Genomic DNA, 17,798 nt, shown 5'->3' with positions numbered 1-17,798 from the left:
TAACTTTGCACTTGAAGTATGCCCGTTCACTTACGTTTTAACAGGTCTGACGCTACTATGCACCCCGGCTGTATCTAGGCTAACGGCTAACATGCTAACTATTATTTTTATGTCACTAGTCACTTGGAACAAATTTAGGACGATAGGAGACGGATTGAAATAAAGCGAAATTTCCCTTTAAATCAAGAGCAAACACTGCATGATCATCCATTCATTCATTCATTTATTGATTTATCAATTCATTCGTTGAAAAGCCAGGCAGAACAATAGATCCAAGCTCATTATTGAGAGGAGGCATCAGGTACAACAGCACAATGTGTGGTTATGTGTGGGGGACCACAGTCACCCAGCTCTAATTCCTGTAGCTCCGTCCCTGTCTGGGCCCCTAATCGCATCTATTGAGTCTGCTCATTAAAAATAGCCTTACTGCGCCTTTTTTCCCCTAACTGTTCACACCGGACGGTGTCCGGCTTGCTCAGCTCAGCTCAGCCCGCACACACACTGACAGATAGATAGTAGTCGGTCGGGACTGGGGGTAGTCTATCTCGGAAATAATCTGCCCACGCGTTAAGCTGCTTTATCCCCGCCAAGCCTCAGCCGGACAGAGACTGCTGCAGCTCCGTCACCTCTCACAGGGAAGTCGGAATTAGAGTGGCAGAAAAGAAAAAGTGACACACAGGCTGCGGAGTGAAGTTTGACAAATCTTTGTGAATCCCAGGGAGCGTGTGTGTGTGTATGTGTGTGTGTGCTCTGTTTGTCGCATACATGGAGACCTGACCGGACCCTGACAGGCAGACCTGAAGCTGAACCCGCTGCCGTGTGCTCAGTCTGGGAGGCAGGAGGCGTCAAACAAGTGTACACTGGGAATTTAACCACAGCGAGAAGCTGGCAACGGAGGTTTGGGCATGGACAGCACTGGATTTTGGATATTCCTGATGACAATTTGTGTTATTCCAGGTAGGCTGCTCTGCTTTCCTCAGCACCTGTTAAGTAATAGTGATGGGACTGTGGCGGTGTGAGTCCAGGTGACATGATTGATTTCTCTTTCAGTAAATCTATACCAATCACAAAGGAAGAGGTGCAGACACAATGGGGAGGTCGAAAAGTAAAAGGAACATGGATCATTTCAAAGTAGAAACCACAGCATTATAGATATAAATTGGATCAAATAGGTGGTTGCTTCATAACCTTCTGTACTTTGTACTGTCACGAGCGTGGTAGTTTAAACATGTTTCTACTTCTGCTATTATTTTGATCAATTTGATTTTACAACAGTATTACATGTCATTTAAGTGTTAATTAAAAGGCATATCATCACCCACATCATTTTAATCACAACTTAATATAAGAGCAAATTTTAAAATCAAGAAATGAATACCGGTTTCTGAATAGCCACTCTTGATAAAGGGCTTATATGTTGTAATTTCTAAATTAATTATTAATAGTTATTTACCACAGTTTTATAATTTGTTATAAGCCATTAATGCAAACAGCTTTTGGGTTGCCAGATTGTGATGGTAGTAAGATTTTTCACATCTTTGTAACCCAGGTGTTCTTCTTGATGACTTACAACTGACCTGTGAAGGATCAATAAATGATTTATCAGCTATCACTAAAGCCATTAGTTCAAACTTATCAACCCTACATAGGGTGAACGTGATGATTTTTTTTTTTCATTATTTTTTAAGATTAAGTTAATTCTGAATATAATGAAGGCTAGGGACACTCAACCTGCTTTGACCACTTTTCAAAATGTCAGGGGGGGCAGGTAAAAAACAATATATATAATATTTATCAGTATATGTAATAAATTAATTTGATGCTTGCAACCTTTCGATGTTTGCTGAGGCAAATCCAGGTCAGGTGTAAGCAGGGGCGTCTCTAGGATTTGAGGATATTTGGGGCTTTGTGGGGGCCACTGTCAGGGGGGTCCAGTGGATCTTCCTGTTGCACTTTCTTTCTTCTCTTTTTTTGATAATAAGAGCACTATTTCAATTCTTTTTTATGCACTCTGGCACCTTATTTACATTCAAAACACACAAGAGGATTCCCAGCATGAATCAAGTTATTTACATTTTGAATTACAAATGGTAGATGGGCCACCCAGCATTGTATTGTGGACCAAATCTGGCCCGGGCTGGAAGTTGATAAACACTGCTGTAGGTTTAAGGTCCTTTAAATATGTCAGCTCAGTATGTTGCTCAGCATGTTAGTGCCAATTTTGTTGTATTCGATGCAACTGTGACAGGTGTAGGAGCATCAAACTTCATAAACTTTATATCCAAATGATTTAAACTAAACTCTTAAACTATGTGACTTTTACTCCTGTGCATAAGCCAAATTAGACCATTTCAGCAGCTTCTTACATCTTTCAGTCAACCCTACACAGTTGTCAATCTTGCCTTCTTTCAGTAGGTGCACTGGTGTAATCACACTAAGATGTGTCCGCCCCTTCAGATGGCATCCCCATATCTTACAGTGTGTGTGTGTGTGTGTATGAATGGACTCACTCTTGCCTCATTGTAACAGGTGCAGCTGTGTAATCACACTAAGCTGGGGCCAAACATGCAGCCGGCATCGGTCTTGTGGCGGTGTAATAAAAAGGGGGGTGATGGTATACATATTACGTAATGACAAAAGCGATTGTGGCGGCATACGGATGTGTTTAGCTGCTGTGACATCTGCTGTGATTGCTTTTTTCACTCAGTCAGTGGTAACCCCCCCATGTGTTAGCTGAGCAGTAATTTGCTGGTGTGCATACGTGTGTATGTGTTATTACTGATTGTGAGTCCACGCCATGTGTGGGATTGTCATGTTGAAGGACAGAGCAGTGGATTAGAGCTGCACAGGGAGCAGGAAGGGTATAACAACATGATCACTGCCAAGTCCCTGCCTGCCGACTGTTGCTGCAGTGTGTCTGTCTTCCCCTGGCTGGTGCACACTCAGAGTCTGTCAGCCTCTGTCGGGTGCCCCAGCAGGTTGTCACAGGCAATCACTGATATGTTTTCACATGTGAGTTTGCAATCCTTCACTGCAGGAAGACACAAAAAAGGCTGACTGAGACTGACAGGCCGGCATGCTCATGAATTTTTGCATAATCCACCGTCCGCAGCTGGAACACACAGAAGCTACCCCAAAGAAATAATCCAGCACAAGCACACAGCCATTCTGTCCTCTTCCTCTTTTGTTTGTCTTTTCTTTGTGCGCCTCCCTCTCCAGAGTCAGCCTGTTTAAAGTCTTTTCCCCCTTCATTGTCTCTCAATCAATTGATCTTCCTCCACAGATATTTTATTTATTTCTCTCCATCTCCTCTCTCCCTTGGGTTTTTATTCTCCTCTCATGTCCCAAAAGACAGACGCAGCAGCAGTCATCATAATCCTGTGAGCTGCCTGCTGAACACCGGCCAAGTGCACACTCCACGTTCCTACAGTGCCACAGATTACACACCCACACAAACACGCACGTGTATCCATGCGCGTGTGCACGAATCCCAATCAAAAACAAAGAGAGATTATAATCGATTTAGTGGAAAATGAGAAGAGAGAAAGTGATTTCTCATTTTAATCAGGCAAAAATCAAGAGGGAAATACATGATTTGAAGTGGATGTCCAAAAGTCAGTTTCCATTGTTGGTGAAGTTTGCTGTCACACTGCAGTCTGTCAACTGCTATGTGAAATAACAGCCCAGTCACAGGTATTGCTGTGCAGTTGTATCACAAACCAGCTGAACCTCTGTCACTTTCAGGCTGCACGTAGTTATGCAATGGCGAGGTTTTACTCAGAGCACTGTGTGTGTTTTTGTGTGTGTGTCAGTCGGTCTTCATTCTGCATCAGGTTTCCCTGCGCTGTAAATCACAGGGCCAAAGACACAAACACAGTGTGTAATCCCCGATCAATCACAGATTTGATGGCCTAAAGATTAAACAGTTAATCCGTCCTCTTCTCTTTCTCTCACTGTGCTTTTTCATTTTCTCGTCTGTTGCAAGAGGTCAGTTTTTTAGCATCTGTGTGGCCTTCTGGTGGCTGAAGGTAAATGTGGTTTGTTCAGCACTGAAACGTTGCAGTTTAATGTGGTGATCTTTACTAACAGCACCATTGTAGATAATTATGTCCAACTCATACTTGTAAACACCTAAAATACTGACTTGGTGCCACTGTGACAAAACAGTTGGCGCTTTGATTTTCTCTCTGCTTTCTATTTCAGTTTTCTCTTTAATTTGGCCAAACACTAACCTCTGTAAATAAGCTGATCGTAATTTTTGGTTCAGGTTCTTTTTTTATCCATGAACAAAAGTTGCAGATTTAGGTTTCCCTGTTTAAAATGATCAGGAGTACATTTTAAAAGGACTTAATCCTGTCCAAATATCTGTTGATTTATGGCTGCTGGTTATGGGTTTTGCGTTCGACTGGTCTTTAATATTTTTAGCCATGCTAGCAGCATGACTTAATGTATGTATGGTAGTCTTCATAGGTGTGTGTGTGTGTGTGTGTGTGTGTGTGTGTGTGTGTGTGTGTGTACCACTTGGACTAAAGTATCTCAACTTTTTGACAGAATGCTGACTGAATTTGGTGATCCCATGACTTTTCCTCTGGCTCCACACTGAGGGTGATATTTTTGGCTTCCAATAATTCGTCTTATAGGGATACTTTGCCAGTTTTCAACCAGGTCTGTGTCACCGGTGTGTGCAGGACCAGTTGCAGAGCAACCAAAACATAGGTTGAATAAATGTCTATTTCTTTATCTTATCCAAACTGAACACACAGCTTTAAGCACGTTGCGCACGTTCCACAACCACAGCAGTCAAAAACCTTTTGCCCTTCCAGGGTGCAACACCTGATGGCAACAATGTTGTTCCTACCTTTATACCCTAATACTTTGGTGTACACATTCATGTCTCTCTTGGGATGAATTGCAGTGACTTTGGTGACGCTTTCATTTAGTGACATCATCAAGTTTGTGTTAGCGCTATGAGCAAACTAAGAATAATGAACATAGTGAACTTCATACAGTGGCCAGAACACACTGTCTTGATCTCAAAGAGAATTTCTTGCTTAAAGAAAAGTTAAATTAAAAGAAGTATCATATCTTAGGTTTTTGCCCAGAAAGCCCACAGCAAAACGGGCCACTGTTTCTCTGTTGAGCTCTCACGCACATGAGAAAAGGTTAAAAATGGCTCGTCACATAATGAGAATGATGAAGAAAAATGGAGGATATCCACTCAGGATACGAACAAAGAGCCCAGCAGCACGCTGTGATGCTCTTGCTGTTTTGCATGTTACACATTCAAGTGTGAAACAATATTGCTATTGTTTTGTCATGTTCCCATGGTGGTGTCTCTCCAGTGGGCTGCTGTTTATAGATTTTTGTCATGAGGGCTGGTGAGGTCATTTCCCATGGTTTAAACAATAGAAGAATGTGAATGGACACAGCGGAAGAGAGGAAGGTGGGAGAGATGTGGGGCACCAATGAGATATGAAAGCGTGTGTGTGTGTGTGTGTGTGTGTGTGTGTGTGTGTGTGTGTGTGAGACAGTGAGGTAGGCTCTCTGTCTGCTCTGCCCTCATCTAAAGCCCCTAATCAGCTCAGCAGCAGAGCTCAGTGGAGGGCGGGGGTCTCTCAGTGGGATACATGTGTGTGTTTGTATTTAGAGGATAGTGTGTTGAGACAAAGAAATAGATACAGAAACAAGTGAAAGGCATTTTATCCTCCTAATACAAGGCAGCGTTGGTAGAAATTACAGACTGACTTGAATCTTTTCTGTATTTACTGAGCATGTTTTTATGTATGGACAGAATGGCGAGGAGCCATTAATGCACCACAGATCTTCTCCCATAGAACTCTCTTTAAAGGCATAGCTCAACATTTTTGGAAATACACTTGTTTTCTTTCTTTATTATCTGCTAATGTTGGACAAAGCCAGGCTGCCTGTTTGCAGTGATTGTGCTAAGCTAAGCTAACAGATGTTAGCTGTAACTTTAACTCTCATTATATGAGAGTGGTATCAGTCTTTTCAGCACATTTCAGAAAATGTGATCAATCAGCTGTTCTAGTTATAAAAGTGTTATATTAATGTGAAAATAAAGTTTTGTCCCCATCCAGTTGTGGAGCTACAGACATTTCATTCTGCATCCAAATTGCTTTTTCAGTTTTTATGTTGTAACCCAATCGTCTACTATGTTCATGGATTTACTTTGCATGGGCTAATATGTTTTTGAGGAAATCTAAAATGCCAGCGAGGTTAGAATTACCAGCAACATTTCATTGAAATTGATTTAGCAGTATAATGTAAAAACAAGGTGGTAAATGTTGAAAGGTCAAAGGTCAGGACAACCACTGCTCTACCCAGCCTAGTCTTGGCAAGGTTTTTGAGTTTTCGGAATACCAGACCTTCTTCAGAGCAAACGTATGCTGTGATGAAGGTCTGATAGTCTGATAGACCAAAATCTCAACAGTTAAGTGAAATACTGCATAGATGTAAGTGTGCGAAAATCTTCTCTACCAAATGTTGAAAAGTCTACCATAAGTTCAGTGACATGTTTTATTTGTAATTTGACATTTTACTGGGTGATTGAGATGAATTTACACAGGTGTGATGCATTTTAATAATGCAAGTGCTTATTTGGTGTAAATATTAGATGTTTGGAGAAACTGAAGAGGAGGCTGAAGCTGATTGTCAGTGTCAAAGCAAAGATTGCTGATTAGCAAATGTTGTCAAACTGAGAATTGGCAGAATGTTACAGATCATTTTTTTTTAAATATAAGGCTGAACCTGATGAAACCAGAACTCAAATTATCACAGAAATGTCCTCGAAACAGCAAATGTTGTCTCAGATAAACTCTCAGTTTAACATGAATCACATGAAGCATTTCTCTAGCATTGTGGCACAGTCAGGGTCATACATTAACAATAGTTTCCTATGAAGCATTTAATAATAAATCAAAACTGATGAAAAAGTTAAACTACTGAAGGTCTTTCTTATACGTATGGAGGTTTAAAAACTGAATCTACAAGATATTTCAGCATAGGATTTTGTAACTGTGAGCTGTCCATTTGTACTGCAGCAACCGGACTATAATGCAGATGCACTTTAATATCCTAAATGCTGTAATCTACTTCCACTGCTGGCCTTCTTCCCTCCAGACAACCTGCACACAACGGTTTATAAAAGTGGGTGCAGTGAACTCCTGCTCTAATACAAAACTATTAAACTTATTAATATAATGAAACACATGTAGCTCGGATCGTACTCGGCATCATGAGATGATGTTGGTCGTATTTTTAATGATTGATGTCAGCAGTGCAGATGGGTTTAAAAGGGCTTTCTACACTTCCAAGCTTTTGCGTGTGTATTTTTGCATGCATAGAACATGCACAATGTACCTTATACCGGATACATTTTTGCATATTAAATGCTTTCTCTGCAGATTTATATTATAAAACCAGACCAAGCAAATCTATTAAAGTAGGGAGATAATAAATTCTGATCATCATAATGTAATTGAGGCTTTGTTTGCAAGTTTTTATCTTTCAGGGTGATGAGAAACTAGCTCAGCACTAACATGTTGGGCATTTTCTCTGTAAAAAAAAATGCATTTTGTGTCCTATAAATCAGTTTAAAACAAATCATAATGCATTGAAATTCATTGTGAATTACATAGCTCAATGTAACCTATGACACCAGCAAATTCATCAACATATTCTTTTAAATGATGCAGGTTTTAGGAGGCAGCAAAGCAAACCTATTGCAGTATAAGGAGCCCAGAACTTAAGTGTAAGAGAGAACCAAGTAAGACAGTAAAAAATACCTTTAATTAATTGAAATTTAAAAGTACAGTTTTGTGAGAAATTGGTCTCCTGGTTTATGAGAAGTTGAACTATATGAATCAATCTGTTTCCCAGTGTGTCTCTCAGTGTTTTTCTCCCTGTTAAAGTGTTTTCCGGGGGGCAGTTTTTCCTGTGAGGAAGGCTAATTGTGATTTGTGATATTGAACTTTATAGATCAAATTGAAATTGGAATAACCATTTATAAAGCCCTTTGAGGCATGCTTTGTAATTGGGCTACAATGAACTTTGACTTGACTAATCTGTGCAGCACTTTGGGTTGCCTTTGGGTATGAAATGTGCTGTAGAGATAAATTTGCCTTCCCTTTTTTGCCTTTAGAGAGATTTTAAAATTGCAAAGACCCTGATTCTTCACTGTATCTCAGAGCTGATTGGCTTTCTGTCCTGGCACAGGCTCAGTCTGTGGTTGACCCTTATTTGGCTCATTGTTGGAGGATTTTCTTATGTTATTCAGACATATGATGCCGTTTCTAACATTAGGCCCTACGAGTCCCTTTGCACTCCAGAGTTGGTCATGGTCTGCAGATCAGATTCTAAATGAACTTGTTGCTTTCTCTAACTTAGAAAGTGTTTATACAATGTTTTTATGCCTACTTCTCCTCACTTGTCTTCGCTTTGATGTATAATTATTACATTAGAAAGATTAACTTAAAGAAGGCTGTTCCAAAGTATTCTAAGTACACAGGGCCCTGGTGTCGTAATACCCTGTAAATCAAGACTAAAGTCTGAAACAATCAGTCACAGCCAGTTGAAAGAATCAATGTAATGTATGATTTATGTCTTTGTTCTGTTAAAAGTCTGGCTGCAGAGTTATGGACGAGCTGGAGTCGACCCAGCAGGGGAGCTAGGTGTTACAATAATAGCTGTGATGTGGTAAAAAAAAAAAAAAGGATAGCTTTTTGAAGCTTTAGGTTGAGTTAGAGGCCTTATAATTTTGCTTTACTGGAAAGTAGAATTGTCCCGATCATGTTTTTTTGCCCCTGATCCTGATCCAAGTAATCTACTACTGAGTATTTGCCAATATCGAGTCCCCATCCAATGCTTCTGTTTTCTAAGTTAGTACAGCACAGTGAACACTTCAGGCACATTAAAGTAATTAAAATCAATCCAATGTATATGATTGACAACTGAATTGCTCTGCAGTGCATTAAGAAAAAGTCTTCTTGGCCTTGTTGCTGTCTTGAGGGAATGTCTCTGTTCCTTTAAGAGAGCCGCTTATTCTCCAGTGTTTGTTGCTTCAGTGCAGCCTTTGCCTGAGTTACCTGAGTGAACCGTATTTCATTCAGAGTTTATTTTCATTTATCTTACATCTTTTGTGCACATCAGGCTACATCAATATAAAACTCTCATGTGCTTTTTGCTCTCGGCGCTTTTGTTACAATTTGTAGTCGCATGGTGAGTGTGTTTGTTTGTCGTAGCTTCTGCACAGCTCTGCCCGTGGTGAAACGCCATGCACCATAAATGCAATATACTGAGCTGATATTAAATTAGTGCTCATAATTTTGGTAAAAACATAAATAAACAATCTCGAACTGCTTTTTGTTGTCGGTTATGGTGTGTTGTGTTTCCCCGTGGGTGGGGCTCAGCCCCTGCTCTTACACACACACACGGGAGCTCAGCAGAGTGAAGGAGAAAAGGAGAGCAGAGAGTTGGAGACAGCTGCACTCCATGTGTCTCATCATGAAAGCTTTGCAAGTGAAAGCACCTGTGTGACAGCTGACGTTAAACAAAGGATCAGATCCTCTATGTAACTGAGTACAGTCAATCCTGATCAGTTAGAAAATGCTTTGATTGGCCTGCAAGATTCTACGCATTTAAAACATATCCCAAATATCTGTGTTCTATTTTGAAAATAAAGTCGAACAATCTTAAGAAAAGTAATGATATTTTCTTGGTTTTCTACAGTTTGCTGTGCATTACGTGATTGCTCTGCTCATATGGTAGCATCCCCGTCAGACTGTCTAAAAGACACAGCCATGTTTGGAGCTCTCTGAATGAGACAGTTAAAAGTGGCTGTGCGCTGCTCCTCATGAAAGGGGGAAAACCAAAACAGAAAACCCTTATGATCAGGCATAAATCTCTTCATTGTGTGGCTTATTGTCCACTTAAATGTGAACTCCACCACCTCCAGTAAAGTCCAGCTCACAGCTGCTTCCCCAAGCTCTTCAGTGGGAAGCACATGCAGTGACACAGAGCTACCGGTCACAGGATGCATATCTAGCTGGCGGAGCCACATGTAGCTACAGTCTGTCACACGTTAACAAGAAACAGCAAAGCCAATCCTATTAGTGATATTGGGTTAGGGAGGCAGGACTTGTAGTAGAAAACGAGATCTGTTAACTATTTGCATACCCTTGACTAGACACTGATGGACAACAAGTTATATTTAAAGTTTTTGTTCAAAGTCATTGCTTAGCACAATTAAGCAGTTGCTGGATATTGGTAGATACATGTACCCACCCAATGCTATGCTCTTGAGTAACAGTATCTGGGCCAGTTGAATAATTCGTATATTTATGCTGGAGAAAACACAATGTCCATTCTTTTTTATTCAGTGAAAGATGTTTGAATTGTGTTTTGTCATTAAATGAGAGATATAGCTGTGTGTTGTCAGCATAACTGGTAAAATATATAAAGAAAAAATGTGGTGGGGTAAAAGGTACACAGAGAACGGGATTGGACCCAGCAATGACCCCTGAGGCACGCCGCATATTAAGCTTTGTCTAAGCCAATCAGTGGAGTAACTGTTGGTTGTACAGACAGATCTCATATATCTCATATCTCTTTAAGTCTTCCACAGTACAGTACTCGTTTTAGGATTGCACATCTATAACATTGCTGGATCAAAGATGATGCAGCAGAGCCATAGTTATCAACTTTTTTTTATTTTATACTTTCCTCCTCTTTTCCAAAACCTTGGGCCTCTGTTAGGGTTAGGGTTATCCAACCTGTGCTCCTTCCCAACATGTTAAATACCCCCAGCTTTGTCAGTGATTTCGGATTCAGACACTGACAAAAAAGGCACTTTTCATGATGGTATGATATGCCACCAGGCAGCTTTAGTTAGTAGACAGTGTCAGTTTGAAATGTCAGCAGTGACAACATAATATAGGGACCTGGAAAGTCCCTATAGGGGGGGTGAGAGGGTAGGTGGATGGGTCCAACAAACCCCAGACTTCTACCCAAGAGCCTGCTGATCACTTCCCCTGTGAAAACTTAACAACATGCTTTTGTTGCACAAGGAAATAAATGTAAATACAAAGTGTTTTGCCGATGTACGTTTGTCACAGACAAAGTGGGGATATTTGACAGGTTGAGATGGGAACACGTTGGGTTACGTGGCCATCACTTTAATGTAGTCATATGTCATTTTGGGACATTTTCAATTGGAGTGCAGTCTGAGGAAAAGTCATGTTACAAGTAACTTTCAGCTTACTTAAAATATTCCAGCAATACCCAGCGAGAAAACAAAACAAGAATAAGAACTGACAAGAGAGTTCAAAATTTAAAATGTCAGAAGGAAATTAGCACTGACCCCAGTGCTGTTTGACTTCATTCTGTGAAAATAAAGTTTATGTTTATTCTTGAGAATTGGGACAAACCCTTATTATTTGGGAGGGGTCAAAGTCTTGACTTTTAAACCTTGTAACGGGCCAAAAAGTTTCACAGCAGTCGTAGTGAGTAGCCATTTTATTTTTCAAGTTGCCAAGGGCTCTTTTAATGCTGATCAAAATACTGATTTTCAAACCATAACTCTTATTTAGTTTATGAAAAAAATAGAAAGCTGACCAGCTATTAATAATAATAATAATAATACATTTTATTTAAGGGCGCCTTTCATGGCACTCAAGGTCACCTTACAAAAGTACAGAAGTGCATAAAAACAGGGATAAAAACAAACAATAAAATACAATGGACAGTGCAAGGATCAGACGGAGTATGAGAGTTTGAACAGATGGGTTTTATTGCTATTGAGCAGCATTCCTGCTTTTTGGCAAACAGGAAGCGAGACAGGAGTCCTTGGGATATAGCTTACTCCTTTTATGGTTGATTAAATGATGATGATGAAATCTGATGGAGCTGACAAAAATCTGAGACTTTTATGGGCTAACATTTTCATAAAAAATATTTTTTAAAACAAAGATGAATATAACAGTACATTTTGACACCAATGTTATCAGTATATAATGTTAGTTTTACATTTTTTAGGCTTTGAACAAATTTTTTAATTGTTTTAAATTATGAATTCTTGTCTGGGACAAGAAAGCAGACCAAAATATTTAATAAACCATATTTATTTCATAAAAAATAATTTAAAAAATATATATTTCACCCCAAAAACAGAATTAGTGTGTTGATATGTTATTATTTTAAGGCTGTTGTTTTTGTTTTTGTTTTTTTTGGTGGGACATGATCTGTCCCAGTTCTCAAGAGTGGGTGTTTCACAAACCTCTGAAAACTTGCCACAAAAACACCTTCAGTATGTACATTATACATATGTTTTAAAAATATTTATTTGCTTCTTTTTGATAATAAATCTCAAGAGAACATATCACATTACAGTATTTCTTATATATAATCAGCCAGTAATGACTGTTTGGTGAAACCTTTCCCGAGCGGCACAAGAAGAAGCTATTATTCAGCTGTTGTTTATTGTGAGCCAGCAGGAAAATACATGTTGGCACATTTCTTGAGGAAGCTCCTACACAGCTCTGACAGAAATACTGGGCTGCTGAGATTCTGTTTGTGGGTGAAAATATGACTCCTGGTTAACAAGAGGAGCTTGTCAGAGGGATGACCAGCTTTAGTTTTGACCGCTGCGCTGTCAGCCCGAGGTGTTCCTGATTGGTTGCCTCTGTGATGGAGACTAAACCAGAACACTGATGGACCGATCAATATCCCTTCATTAATAGCATGGAAATATTGGACCACATGATGAACCTTGAACTGCGGCACCTCATTGTATCTGTTTTTTAAATACAATATGTCAAAAATGGAAATCACCTCTAGATATGGGTTACACTCACACTGTCATTCACTGAGAGTTGTATTCATGTAGTAAAATTTCCAGTCGCCTGGTTTGTGGCGTTAAATGTTTGAGAAAGATAAAAGTTGCCAGCCGAATGTTTGAAAAGTCTGTTTCCATAATGACATTTATTGAGTGACCAACATTTTGCTGCTTTGTCACAAATACATATTACCCTGTACTTGTAGCCAGGTGTTGTGAGACTCTGACAGGAAGCCCACTCAGGAGCTTTTATTGTGTTATCAAAAGAGGAAGCCAAATAGATCTCAGTAGGAAAGAAAGAGATCACATGATCATCTCGTTTGGGAAGTTAACGTGTATGTTGGTTGTATGTTGCAGAACTTTTATTTTTGTATTACAAGTCAGAATTTACCAGATTTCGAGTAAAAGTTTCAAGGTAAGTTTTGATGAAAGTGATGATTTTTCCCCTTTAACAGAGATACTTAACTTGCTTCACTTTGCAACCCATTCTTGTTCCAAAGTCGTCAAATACTTACGCTTGGTCAGTGGTTTCGGCGTCAGACACTGACGAAAAAGGCATCCTATCACAGTTGTATGATACGTTGCCGGGTAGCGTCAGTGTATAATGCTACTGGATAACAATGTAATTTAAGGAGCTGGAAAGTCTCATTAGGGCGGGCAGTGGGGTAGTGGACTGGTGCAACAAACACCGGACTTTCACCAAGGAGCCTGGTGTTCACTTCCCTTATGAATGTTGAGTCATACCATGGTGTTTTTCCTGAAGCCTAACCATGTGCTTTTGTAGCACAAGGAAATAAACAGATTTTTTTTTAAATAGAAAGTAGCTCTTTTTGACAGTTTTTTATGCACTCTGCCACCTTATTTACATTCAGTTCCAATATAAAAAATCCCTAAAAAAAATGGTAGGCTGGCTACCCTGCACTCTAACGAGCCAGATTTAAGTTTAGTATCACTGCACTATGAATAGAAATGCACACTAAGTAATCTAGACTAATTACATTTTAAATACATAAAGTGAAAACACTTATATCTTGAAAAACATTAAGAACGTTGTAAACATAATTTATATTTTTTTAGTTTGGCACGTCTGGATGCATTTCTTTTATTTCTTATTTATGTATAAGCTTTTATTTTAATATAGATATGACTATAAAAATAAAATTAAAAGGATTTCGTAATGAAAAGTTATTAATGATAAAGACATTTTAATAGGAAGGATTTTCATATGGGGTGGCACGGTGGTGTGGTGGTTAGCACTCTCGCCTCACAGCAAGAGGGTTGCCGGTTCGATCCCGGGCGTGGGAGCCCTTCTGTGCGGAGTTTGCATGTTCTCCCTGTGTCAGTGTGGGTTCTCTCCAGGCACTCCGGCTTCCTCCCACAGTCCAAAGACATGCAGATTGGGGACTAGGTTAATTGGTAACTCTAAATTGTCCGTAGGTGTGAATGTGAGCGTTAATGGTTGTTTGTCTCTATGTGTCAGCCCTGCGATAGTCTGGCGACCTGTCCAGGGTGTACCCTGCCTCTCGCCCGATGTCAGCTGGGATAGGCTCCAGCCCCCCCCACGACCCTCAAGAGGATGAAGCGGTTAGAAGATGAATGAATGAATGAGGATTTTCATATGTTAATCAAAGATGGCTGACGTTTGAGGTACAATGATAGCTATTTAACATGAAAGGTGTGTGCGTGTGCGTGTGCGTGTGCGTGCGTACTGTGCAGCCAAGTGTTTATGAGAAAGCGAGCAGCCATTGTCCTGAGCTGTTTTGTTCAACCATCATTGCCCTTCATCCAGCATCATTAATAACAGTTAATGTATTTGTTATGAACCACATCTACATTAAACATGATTTTACTGACAGTGTATCCGACAGACACAAGCACACACACGTGACTTATGTACACTCAGGAAGTGGGTGTAGGTGCCGTGGATTTGTTAAAAGGGATCAGTAAGTCAGTGCGAACAGTAACCAAACAAATCGTGCTTATTTATACCTCACTCTAATCCCCAACCTTTGACCTCAGCGCACCTCTCACGCTGCTGAACAGTATCACCTTTGACAGCTCAGCTCTCTTGATCAGCTCAACATGCTGTGCTGACTGTGAAGTGCTCACAGTCTGCCAGTCTGATGCTGCCAACGTGTGTGTATTTTGTGTGTGTGAATGCCCGGCGTGGGTGAAAGTATTTTTACGTTGTTGTGTTTCTCCTCCAGGGATACATGGGCAGACTGTGGAAATGGATGATGGGAAGTCGGGGTATGTTGGCTCAAAGGTGGATCTCCGCTGTCGGTTCATCAACAGCTCCCCGCCTGTCAAAATCTCCCAGGTACTCAGTCAGTCCACCTGAGGGTTAAATCCAGGAGTATGCAGATTGAAACGTATAATACAAATAATATCATTCATATTCACAACACATTTAGCAGCGAAATAGACTGATATTTCTCTCAGTACAGAACAAAACAGAGATAGTGAATGTTGAATTTACATTTTTGAGTTGGCCAAAACACAACTCCAAATGAATTCTATTGTCACTACATAACTGCTGGATGTGTAAATAATAGGGGTTGGGGAAAAAACAATAGAGCTTAGAATTGCATTATTATTCTGTGGCAATATCTTATCAATACACAGGCACCAAGTACCAATTTTTTTTATTAAATATTTATTTAATTTATTTTTATTTCACCTTTATTTAACCAGGAAGTCCCACTGAGATTGAAAATCTTTTTTAACAAGAGAGACCTGGCCAAGGGAAATATTGGACCACACAATCAGTCACAGACAGAAAAGTAGCTTCCACAAGGTTTTTCGTAGCACTGAAAGTAAAACAAGACTTAAGCTAATCTTCACTTAAAGCTTCCTAACTAAACTAGCAATTTGTACATTAAATGAAAGCTTGTTATCAATCCATATATCCAAGTACTTAAGTGCTTGCTAAAATCATCAAGCAACTGTGAGCGAGATTTTGAGAAACTTTTTTCTCTGAGCATTTAAAATCAAATGTAAACTCAGCAGGCCCCAAGATGGAATCCTGGGGGACACCTTTAGTCATCTCAAGAAATTCTGATGTATGGCCTTCCGCATAAACACACGGAGTACGATCTGCAAAATAAAAATACATAAATTATTAATATCACAAGTACAAATTCATCTTTTGGTGGCCTACTAGAATAATAAAATCAATTGCTCTTCCATCCACGAGGTCCAACTGTCTGCAGTGTAAATGACTGAAGTGAGATGGACAGACTGAAAACTTTTATCTTATTGGATAAAACAGGTGTTGATGAAGTTTTCCTTTTGGGACAAAATTTACAGTTGAACAAAGGTAATAAATTGCAATAATCAGCGTATTTTAACATGTTTAAAATCGCAATAACATTGTATCGTGACCTATGTATCTTAAAAATACTGTATCATGGGGCCTCTGGTGATTCCCACCCTGATAAATAAGCAACTATTTGCAACAGTCTTCACAGTGACTGCTATTTTAGAGCACATTACCATGTCTTACCTCAACCTGATAACTACATAACCTTAAAGAAAAAATAGGGAGTGCTGAATGGGGTTAAGACACTGTGTAGTTAATTTAAAATAAATCATGTGCTCTTCAGGAATAGGGCAAATAGTCATATAAAGATAAAAAAAAAAAACAATGACTGGCCAGCTGATTCAGTCCAAAAATGCATTTGAGCCGAAGACTAGAGAGTCCTCATCAGGGTACCCTGAAGGCCCTACGATACAATATTATTAAGATACTTCATCAAGGTACCCTGTTGAAGACTCTCTAGTTGAAAGACGCTGGTTTATCCATGAATCAATAAAGGATATCTAACTACAATCAGATGCATTTTGGACTGCCTGCCTGCATGAGAAAATCAGAGGCTAGATTTCACATGTACTGTCGATTCTTGCTTACTTAAAGGATACATACAAAACAAAATGTCCAAATTGAAAATATAAACTTCAGGGGTGTCACAGGTACGGCTCACAGGCCAGAACCGGCCTGCAAAATGGTCCAGTCTGGTGCACTGGATGACTTTGCACACCTCATATTGATGCACCTGTGATATCTAAAGCCTCCTACAGACTGTGAGATTCTAGCAATCTTATGAGTTTAGTGCAGCTACACTGTGCGACATGGATCTAATAAACCTGGGCACGACATCAAGGGTGATGTACGCAGACCGTGCGATGACAGCACCTACTGAAACACAGGCTACGACGTATGATACAAGCTTCCCCTACTAAGTGTGCAAGGTTGCTGCACGGCTTATTACTTCTCCAACTGTGAAGCACAACATAGAGGGTCACATTATTAAATAACCTATACATTATACTGCGGTGTGTCTGTGTGTGTTTGCTAGCTTCTAGGTAGTTGCAACTCTGCTGCTATTTCCTCCCATGCTTCGTACTTAGAGTTGGAGGACACATCATAGCTACAGACAAGATTTCTGCTGCCACAGCTCCACAAGGTTTTCCTCTTTGCTGGATTCCCACACATTTCTGTTTGCGCCTTTTGCCTCCATGGCGAGCTGCTATCCAGCTATTTGCTTTGGTTAGCGCCAGTGTTGGTTTTGGTTGCTATTGGTTAGTAGACGCAGGTGGTAACAGCAGTCACACAGTGAGATGGTCATCCCAAATTTCTGACACTGTTAGAATTTTATCCCAGGCTGTCTTTGATCACAAGACTGTGACCATGGCCATCCTTGAACCTCTCTCACTGTGCGACTCAGGACCACTGTTTTAGAGCCATGACCAAAGATATTGCCACGTTTCATTCACGATGGTCATCTTTCATCTGAGACAGCCCAAAATCGCACTGTGTACTCTGGGCTTAAGAGGTGCCAGGTTTCAGGAGTAAGTTAAACAGAGAGTAGCCTGCTCTATGTAAAATGCAGTTCCGTGAAAAAAACAATGAATACTTATTGTGGACAGATGTTAAGAAATTGAACAT

At 40.0% G+C, this 17,798-nt stretch overlaps 1 protein-coding gene across 1 annotated transcript in view; it reads left to right on the top strand.

Moving 5' to 3' along the window:
- The first annotated feature begins 457 nt into the window (after positions 1 to 457).
- The window catches only part of nectin1a (nectin cell adhesion molecule 1a), a 28,728-nt gene continuing 11,387 nt past the window's right edge, over positions 458 to 17,798 (top strand). Inside the window, exons 1-2 of the mRNA XM_049591998.1 lie at positions 458 to 957; positions 15,058 to 15,170. Of these exons, the coding sequence (XP_049447955.1) occupies positions 906 to 957; positions 15,058 to 15,170 (165 nt within the window). The 5' untranslated portion in view covers positions 458 to 905. The remainder of the gene's footprint in view (positions 958 to 15,057; positions 15,171 to 17,798) is intronic.

The sequence above is a fragment of the Epinephelus fuscoguttatus genome, linkage group LG12 (genome assembly GCF_011397635.1).
Source record: "Epinephelus fuscoguttatus linkage group LG12, E.fuscoguttatus.final_Chr_v1".
Lineage (NCBI taxonomy): Eukaryota > Metazoa > Chordata > Actinopteri > Perciformes > Serranidae > Epinephelus > Epinephelus fuscoguttatus.
This window is presented reverse-complemented; position numbering and strand designations above follow the sequence as displayed.